At 33.9% G+C, this 10,092-nt stretch overlaps 1 protein-coding gene across 2 annotated transcripts; it reads left to right on the top strand.

The window, feature by feature from the left end:
* The first annotated feature begins 1,094 nt into the window (after positions 1–1,094).
* LOC131063649 (indole-3-acetate O-methyltransferase 1) lies at positions 1,095–5,202 on the top strand. 2 transcript variants are annotated; one of them, XM_057997551.2, is made up of 5 exons: positions 1,095–1,178; positions 1,341–1,541; positions 1,733–2,116; positions 2,404–2,679; positions 4,310–5,202. In XM_057997551.2, the coding sequence occupies exons 2-5, from the start codon at positions 1,344–1,346 to the stop codon at positions 4,661–4,663; spliced, it is 1,212 nt and encodes a 403-aa protein (XP_057853534.2). In that variant the 5' UTR covers positions 1,095–1,178; positions 1,341–1,343; the 3' UTR covers positions 4,664–5,202. The 2 variants fall into 2 exon arrangements, with proteins under 2 accessions (XP_057853534.2, XP_057853536.2); XM_057997553.2 differs by having other exon boundaries at positions 1,408–1,541; positions 4,310–5,201.
* The last annotated feature ends 4,890 nt before the right edge of the window (positions 5,203–10,092 follow it).

Here is a 10,092-nt window from a genome sequence, read left to right as displayed (position 1 = left end):
TTAAATAGAGCGTGGCATGTGATCAAAATTGTGTTTGTTATAAATAGAGAATGGCATATAGTCAAAATTGTGTTTGTTAAATAGTTGTGTTGGTTATAAATAGAGAGTGGCATGTCATCAAAATTGTGTTTGTTAAATAGTTCTGTTTGTTATAAATAGAGAGTAGCATATGGTCAAAATTGTTAATGTGAGATGCTAATATCTATATTAAGTGTCTTAAACTATAATTTCGAAAAATCTGACATTTAAGTCAATAGAAAATGATCAAATTCTAAGATTGTCAATCTTGAAAATAACAAAATTTCAAAATTTAAATTATAAATTGAGATCACATAAATATAGTCTAAATAAGATAATATGAAATATAGTAAAATTAAGATGATGCAAATCTATTTAGTTAAGATTGCAAGCAATCTTAACTAAATAGATTTGCTCATATGCTCATAGAATAAGACATCCATTAAAAACAGCCACATAAAATGACAATGTACATTATACATTTCTTCTCTTTCAAATTCAAAAAAAACATGCAAGAGAGTAGACAAGGCTTGTAATTAGACCATTGAATGCTTCTGCCAATAAAATGTAACGTTCATTGAAGAAAAAGTAACCGATTTAAAAATGTATGTTAAGGTTGTGTAAGATCCTAGAAATGGTGAGGGCCGCATGCATGATAAAATGTAAGTAATTATGTGACAGGGAAAGCAGAGAGCAACAATGAAATGATAAGGTCTTAGCATGTCTGAAACATGGCATGATTTATGGTAGCAATTTGTGTAAACGAGTAAAGTTTAAATGCTTTTAAATTCAACATCCTAAAACATATTGTTAATTGCTTGTCCATTACAAGCACAGAAAGAAGCAGAAATGTATTTTGTGGAAATATTTAATTTCAATTAGAATAATAAATGTCTCCTTGATTGACAAATTTGTATGTGGGTCCTCCATTTAACCCAAGTTGCATGTGGGGTTGGATCTAGACTCTGCAATCATGTTCTTTTGTTGTAATAGACTCACTGCCCTAGTTTTGGAAGATAGATATTTATAGTGGGTTGAGTCGTAGAAGATTGTGATTGTGATTGTGATTGTGCATGCAAAAGTTTTGGGAAGCTGATGTGACTAGCTCTGCATTCTTTATATTCTTCTCCTCCCAATTCACCAAAGAACAAAGCTTCAAAGTTTGTAAAGCATGTGACAACCATTCAAAGCTTTGTTTATATTGTTTTCTTCTTTTTGACTCCTGTATTAACAAATATTATACATGCTGTTTGCTTTTGAGTTTGAAGGGACATCAATTATAAAAACAGTCTGAACTGCCATTTATCCTTGTTTTATTGCAGAAAATGAGGAGGATTCAACTTATAAAGCCAGAGTGTAGTACTAATAGGAATAGTAATGGTAATACAGGACTTAAAATGGCAATGGAGAGCCCAACAGCCCTTAATTCTGTATGTGAGACCCAGCCCACCAAACTGGAAAGGGTCTTCTGCATGCAAGGAGGAAATGGAGACACAAGCTATGCAAAAAATTCTCAGGGACAGGCAAGGACTTTTTTCTAAGATGGCTTTTTGCAGGGCCTAACAGCATCTATAGATACTTGTTTATAAAGTTGTTTCTGCTTGTGACTCTAAATATTTCTGTGATTGGCATAATTTTAGTAGAAATTGTAAAGTTGATCCTTTACAACACTGTACAATAACCTTACTGATGCTTTAATGTCTTTTGTGTGCAGGCTAAACATCTCCAATCACTAAGGCCTTTGCTAGAAGAGGCTTTGAACAACATGGATCTCCCTGCATCAGAAACTTTAACCATAGTAGACTTGGGCTGTTCTTCTGGTCAGAATACACTGGTCATAGCCAATGTTATAGTCAATTGTTTGATGAACAAGTACAAGCTTGCGTCTCTAAACATGCCAGATTTTCAAGTTTTCTTCTCAGATTTGCCTTCCAATGATTTCAACACCTTGTTCCAGCTGCTTCCTGTTCCTATGGAGGTTCCAGCTTCAAGAACATATTATGCTGCTGGAGTCCCTGGCTCCTTCTATAAGAGACTCTTTCCTAGAAACACTCTTAATGTAGTTCACTCCTCATTCTCTCTCCACTGGCTTTCACAGGTACAGAGTGTATATGGGTGTGTAACAGCATGTGTTGAAGATAATTTGTATCAAAGTATAGTAAGAATTTTTGTATGGATGTCTCATGCTAGAGTAAGAGAATGTATATAGGTGTCTTGAAGATGATTTGTAATAAAAGTGTGGTAAGATTTTTTTGTATATGGGTGTGTAAGAGAATGTATATAGGTGTGTTGAAGATGATTTGTATCCAAGTATAGTAAGCTTTTGTGTATGGATATCTCATGCTAGAGTGAATTCTTGTTTTATTATGTTGTTTTGAAGTGCAGGTTCCTGATGTTGTGCTAGACCCCAACTCTTCTGCATGGAACAAAGGCAGGGTGTTCATACACAGTGGATCGAATGAAACTGCCAATGCTTACAGGCTTCAATTCAAGAGTGACTTTGAAGATTTTCTGCGAGCAAGATCAGAGGAGATGAAGAGTGGGGGATGCATGTTTTTGGTTTGCCTGGGAAGGACATTCCAGGACCCCACAAATCAAGGTGGAGGTGGCATCTTGTTTGGTACCCATTTTGAACACGCATGGAACGATTTGGTGGAGGAGGTGACTCTCAAATCATTCTGTATTTTCATCCATGTGTTTGTGTTTCAGTATTATACTTTATGTTATAGATTATCCAGTTTTACCAGTCTACTATCTTTTATTTATTGAATTCACCTTGTTTAGCTTTGAACAGGACCATTTTGAGTCTATAATGTTGGTTGTATTATTTTCTTCCATTTTAATGAAGAATTCTATATCATTCATGTTATGTTTTTCTATTTGATATGGGTGGAGAGTCTATGCTGATATCTTTTCAGTCGATAGCCAAAGACTGAAGGTTATTTTTTCTGAAAAAAAAAATCGTCCAAGTTGTAATCTTGATCTCATTTCTTTTATTATAATTTCCGAAAAGTTAAATCTCTGTAAATGATTAATTAAGAAACATACTATCACCCTCAACAAATTGTTATATTTGATCTATTTTCAATGTATTTAGAGTTCTCTATGCCAATTACAACCTTTCCTGGATATTAATAAACCAGTAGTGTCAGAATATAGTTTTGTAAATAGCCCATCCTGTTTTGTATTGTTTGACCAAATCACTAATGTTATCGATTGTGCAAGAAAGAGAAAGATCTTAGCGTAGAAGCAATCCATGATGGCTGTTTACTAGAGCTGTCATCTTATCTCTTTAATCATTTCTTTAAGCAAGTGATATTGTGGTCCATCTTGCAAACATTTCTCTTACACAGTTTTCACTTCTTTGAAAGGTAATAGACCTTATCATTTACCACCATTTGATAGCTGTTAAATCAACCTTTTTAATGGTACTTGGGTATACTATTATTCAGTGGAATCGATGGTACATTGAATTGTAACTATTCGAAGGTCTAAAAAGATCCCAACTTTTAGATATCGCAGATACAATTTCAAAGATCTCTGTAGTCACTGCAACGATAGAAAATAGAAAATCAAATATTTTTTCTGAGAGAAACTTGCTTCCATTTCCATTCAAAATAGCTGCTTTGCTTTGAAATGTCGATTAGAGATCAATTCTCGATCAAAATTTCTGTTATTTTGTCAGTTGTGTTTTGATTAAATTGCTAAGGATTCCTATAGGGTCAAGAACTACTTTCATGGCGTATGGGTCCCATGAGACTAAAAAAGACTTACATTAAAATAGGAATCCCTATTTTTTAGTATTTGGGTTTATCTTTGGTGCTGGATTGGAAAATTCTCCCATCAGTTTAGGAGACTTTGGTGCTGGGTTTGAAATTTCTCCTATCAGTTCAGGAGATTTTTTCTGCCACATGTTTTAGATTCCTAAGAATAACTTTTATAGAAATTTAAAATCCAATAAAACTCCTCCATTCCCTTCATAGAACAACAGTTCTTTAACTATTTTTATGGTAAGCATTGAACCATGTTTGAACAAAACTTTAGGACTCACAAGAAGCTCTCTTACCCAAAGAAACTACTAATCAAAACTTTTTTAGACATTATCAAATCATTTGACAATGCTTTTAGTAATAATTGTGTCAAATTATATTGTACCAATTCATTTCAAAACGTGATTCAAAATATTAATACCAAAACTTCTACACAATCATGATGAAAAGCATTCTCAGATAAACCCAATATACAACTTTTCTTGAGACTGATAAACTTGTATCTGTACAACTTTTTGCAGGGAATGGTGGAAGCAGAAAGGAGAGATTCATTCAATGTTCCATTCTTTGCACCCACTGTAGCAGAGGTCAGGGAGGTGGTGGAGAAAGAATCATCTTTCACAGTAAACAAAGTGGATGTTTTCAAAGGGGGGAGCCCATTAGTGGTGGAATCTGCTGAAAACAATGAGGAGTTGGCAAGAGCATTCACAAACCAATGCAGAAGTGTGTGTGGAGTACTGGTTGACAATCACATTGGAAAAGATCTAAGCACAGAGCTGTTCAGCAGAATGGAGAAGAGAGCCACAGAGCATGCCAGGGCCTTAGTACATGATCTCCAATTCTTTCACGTTGTAGCTGCCCTGACCAGAATGTGAACGAAAGAAATGATTATAAACTGTAAACCCATGTTTGATTTGGCCTTAAAATAAGAGGGTTTTAACTACTACCCATTAGCGAACAAGATCTGGATTCTGTACCATGATAACGGTTTTCTGTGTAGTGTTTTTATTTTGATCCAATAATATAGGGATACAGTGCGTATCTTTTTCCTTGTCTTGGGTTTCATGATGATGCGGGCACCTAGGGAGCACCATGATTCATAATCTATGCTTTTAGATTATTGTGAGATGGCCCAAAATTTGTCAGACTCATGATTTCAGCTTGTCGACCAACAAACAGGACTGCCACTTGCCTGCTCTGTGACAGGAACAGCCTTATGGTCAAGGACACACTCCAAAAAGCCACAAATAACGGACATTGTTAACTTTCATAAACTGTACCTCTTCCTCTACCTATTCAAAGTTTTGTACAAACCTGTTTCAAGGAGACTTCTTCACTGTTACAGAAATGAAAACTACCATCCCTTTTCTTTTATGGACAGAGATGGATTATATAGGTAGTTAATTTTTGTGTAGATGGATTGTTATGGTAGAAACTGTTTGAATGAACCTCTTCTTCATTGTCAATTCTTTTTTTTTTTTCTTTTAATCACTATACTTAGTCTAATTGGATCATATCTAGATATTGACATTTTTTCTTCGAAAAAGTAAGTATACATCTAAATCAAAAGTTGTTATTATAGATTTGCATCTTTGTCTTTTTTATGAATGAGTATACCCATGTCTAATTGGATTACATCTAGATAATCACATTTTTCCTTTTTATGAAAAAGTAAATATACATCTAAATCAAAAGTTGTTATCATAGGTGTCTAATTGTGTCTTGTAGAATTTGAACTACAACTAACAAGTGTGAGGTAGCGAGTATTTGCATTTATAGATAGGTAATTAATTTATTGTGTTCCTGAGTTGGGATGGCATTGTTATTTTAAATTTTATAGTGAAAGTTGTACAAATGTAATTGAATATTAATTTTTAATTGATATTGAAAATTGCCAAGATTTTATCTATTTGATTTATTAATTGATTTTAAGTTTGATAGGTTTATGGATTAAAGTGTAGTTGAAGTTGTGTTTAGAGTTATAAATAATTATTTTAGAAGAAGTATTGTAAAAAAAATATAATAAATACTTATTTACGATTTCATAGCAATTTAAATATAACTTATCTACTCACATCTAATTGGATTATATCTAGATGGTGAAATCTTCATTTTTATGAAAAAGTAGGTATACATCTAAATCAAAAGTTTTTTTTATTACAGATCACCACTTTTGTCTAATCGTGTCTTGTAGAGTTTGAACTACAACTAATAAAGAAGCCAACTATTCTTAAAATTATTTAATATATGAATTGTTTCTTTTTAATAATCTTTTTTATATTTAATGTTTTAAATTGTAATAATCTTACTTTAATTCTTATCATTTAATTAATTTGAATGCTTGATTTTTTAAATTTTAATGTCTTATTTGAAAAAAAAAATTCAATGGTGGTATTTCAATCCTTTCATGGTCAAAACAATTAAAGGTGCTTGTACATTTTTTTTCAAAAGACACAATTATTGGATGAACAAAGTATGTCAAGAAAAAAGGAAGCAATAATAAATACAAACAAAATAGAAGGTACAATACATTTTTATTGTTGCACCTACACTAAGTTATTAGTGCATCTAGATAGCTACACCTACACTATGTTATTAGTGCATCTAGATAGCTACACCTACACTATGTTATAATAGGTGCATTTTTGTAGTTGCATCTACACTAAGTTATTAGTACATCTCTATAGTTGCACCTGCACTACATTTTATAGCTACACTTACGCTAAGTTTTTTTTTTTTTAAATGAGGATAGGTAAGGTCATGAATGGAAAGTGGGAGACCTCATCCCCATTTAAACTTTCAACAATAAGACCTCAACCAATCTTGAATCTTGATGACAAGAACAATACCACCACAACTTAACCATCACAATTGTTAGCAACAATCAACAAGGAAGACTGAGAGGAGAAGGGGGGGGGGGGGGGGGGAGTGAATCAGTCTTCACTGGATACACAATAAACTAAACTTCCAAAATAGTAACTGATAAATCATAGCAATAACATATAAGAAAAATAATCAGCACAACACACAACACCAAGATTTTGACGTGGAAAACTCGGTTAAGGGAAAAGCCACGGTGGGAACCTACCCACAATAAGATGATACTCTACAGTAGTATGTGAAAATATTACAATGGGGAATGCACATGAATTCAGACACACTGCCTAGAGCTCACTGCTCAAAAGATATATGCTCAGAAGGCTACAAACCTCAGGGAAGTCTCATTGACTTACAATATGATTTGGACTACAATCTGGAAGGAATGAATTGCAATATAGCATCTACAAATGCCCGATGACAGTTTCGGTTAAGCACAGTTGTCTGCCCTGCAACACCAAACTCATCACAACACTTCATTGAATGGTATATCCTTGTCTTCACATTTACTTCTCTTTGATAATGTAGACACAATACTAACACCTAAATTACATAAGCATCTCACCTATATATATATACAAATCATCAACCTTGATAATAAGGTCGGCTAAACCCTCAACCCTTAACTCATAATTACAAAAATTACAGTATACAATACAAAGATCGACCACCAGACCAATATTATGATTTAAATTACATAGCATGGACCTAATTCAAATTCCCAAACAATTACATCCACCGGAAATCCCGCCAAGATCAACCGTAATATGTTACACCACTAGAAATACTACATAACACAAAATATCACTAGTTCAAAGAAATCACCAAAAACTCGCTCAATGATAAATGCAGATTGCCAAAACAAATAGGACATGATTAGGAAACACCATCAAGCATGTTAGAATCGTCTGGAACAATTGCACCAACATCTCTTTTCAAATCTTCATCGATCAACGTCTCAAAGCTCAAGAACACAACTAATCAGCAACTATCATGACAAAAAATAATTTGCAAAGCACCAAATCATGAACCATCTGAAATGAAGATACATAAGATCATCCCAAACAATAATCCAAAATCTCAGCACAAGATCTGATCACACCGAAATATACCGGAGGGAATACCGACATAATCTTATAAAACAAAGAACAACAAACCAAATCAGAAACTCACAAGAATAACTCATAGGAATATGTTGACATCAATGAAAACATCATATCCTAGTAGTAGAAATGAACAACCAAATCCAACAATCTCCCCCTTTGGCATTGATGGCAACATACGAATGTGAAAAACAATCAATGCAAAGAAAGAAGATATCACCAACAAACTCCCCTTAAAACCAAGATAGATAAAGCAGTTTTTCACATTATCTCTCTCCCCCTTTGGCAACAATGCCAAAGATCACCAAAATGGAAAATCAAACTCTCTCCCCCTAAAACACAGAAACATGAATCTCTCTCCTACTGGGATACACAACCAAATCAATAGACTACTCCAATAGAGGAGCAACACCAACTCATCAATCTAGATAAAAGAGTAAGGCTCTGAATTTTACCAAATCGATGCAACTCAATGCATCTAGTTCTCATCAGGATTAGTGGAGACCCATAACTTGTCTCTTAGATAGATAAATGTATCTGTAGGCAAACTCGTAGTAAAAATATCAGCAATTTGTTCCTTTGTAGATACATATTCTTGTAAAGCTCTGATGCCAATAGTTAATAAGATGAGGGGGGGGGGGGTTGAATCATACAAACTTAACTTGTTCAATATATTCAATAGATTCAATCTTGGTAGCTTATACTTCAGAATATATAACCAAAACTGTAAAACATGCAAACTCATGAACAAATAACATCACAACACATATAACACCAGATTTAATGTGGAAACCCAAATAGGGAAAAACCACTGTGGGATTTCAGACCCACTAAGAAATATACCCTTCTAGAGTATGCTCAGTTAAAAGTTAATCCTGTTAAAGATTACAAACACATTGCTAGATGTGACCCGGTTAAGGGATTTCCCTCAGACTTGTTAGAGTCTTGCACTTTGTTAGAAGTGACCTTGTCAAAGGATTTCAAACACTCATTTAGAATGTTACCTTGCTAGAGGGTTTACAAAAAAGACTATTAGGTCCACTCGGTTAAGATATTTTCTGTCACTTACAAAATAAATAACAGTAGTAAAATATATCTACAACTTCAAATCTGAAATACTAAAGCAGATTCTATTTGCTCAAAACAATCTTGTCATAAGACTTATCTTGTCCCTTGTTGGGCTTGCAGGGCTTCTCAATTTGTTCTCCAATCAGATCTTCAAGCTTCTGAGCTCGGTAAACATTCCTGTAGCATCATTGTGCATGCATTTGCCCGCATACATTGTTCATCAACAATTCCTTATTTATAAACAATTTCTAATCGCTTAATCTCCTTGATCACATTTCCCATGATCAATCTTAGCCATCAGATCATCAAACTTGACTAGGTTCAATGTATCCTTCGATCAGAAAAACATTTTACCTCGCCTTGGAATTTGTATTCCTTCCTTGGAACTTGTGCTAGGTTATTGCGGTTCGATCTATGTTGTAGATCTTCCTCTTGATTTTCCATTGTCGTAGATCCTTAACAAACTTCTTGCGCGACGCACCAATCATTTATTCATCTCTAGCTCATCAGCATCCTTCATTAAATAATGCTTTTATCCATCCAATGCGATCTATTATAACTCGGTTGTTACTCAGTTAATACTAAACTTCACTCGGTAGACATTCTGCCTTCTTTAACCGATATCGATAACCTTAGGGTTTACCAACTAGGTTCTTTGCTCGATGACATAGTACAGTATTAAACTTATAATCAACAACATATGTAGGATATCAAAACAATCAAAACAACATGATCTCATCATTTTCTAACTCGGTAATAGTTTCCCATTGAATAACTTATTATTCCCCTTCATTATCACATTCTTTCTGTGTCACTTACCGACCTCTTAATACTCATCAAAACATACTGAATCAGAAAATCAATTTCTTGACATCAATGACAAAATAATATTATTAAGATAGTAATCATCCTTCTTCAGTTATATCGATAATCTTCCAACAACCTTCTCAATATCCTTATTGAAATACCAACAATCTCCTTTCTATTGTAATGCCAACAATTTCCCCCTTTGGCATTGATGGAAAAACCATCTTTAAATGGTAATACCAACTTGATTTGTTCCAACTGATTTGGATTCAGATTGCTGTTAGACTTCTCCTATTATCCTTGAGTTGTTTAAACCTTCTCCTGAAGTCTTCTCCCCCTATCATTAGTCTTCTTGTTATTTTCTCCATTTAGTCAATCTTCTCCATTTAGTCTTCTCCCCCTTTGACAACAATGCCAAAAGGAAAAACTAATTCATGATTTCTGCCATT

This window comes from Cryptomeria japonica, chromosome 5 (genome assembly GCF_030272615.1).
Source record: "Cryptomeria japonica chromosome 5, Sugi_1.0, whole genome shotgun sequence".
Lineage (NCBI taxonomy): Eukaryota > Viridiplantae > Streptophyta > Pinopsida > Cupressales > Cupressaceae > Cryptomeria > Cryptomeria japonica.
This window is presented reverse-complemented; position numbering and strand designations above follow the sequence as displayed.

What these genes read in the sequence shown, in the direction of transcription:
- LOC131063649 (XM_057997551.2), top strand. Translation starts at nt 1,344, where the DNA reads ATGAGGAGGATTCAACTTATAAAGCCAGAGTGTAGTACTAATAGGAAT. An exon ending in CTCTCCACTGGCTTTCACAG is followed by an intron (nt 2,117 to 2,403) that starts GTACAGAGTGTA and finishes TTTGAAGTGCAG; the next exon opens with GTTCCTGATGTTGTGCTAGA. An exon ending in GGAACGATTTGGTGGAGGAG is followed by an intron (nt 2,680 to 4,309) that starts GTGACTCTCAAA and finishes AACTTTTTGCAG; the next exon opens with GGAATGGTGGAAGCAGAAAG.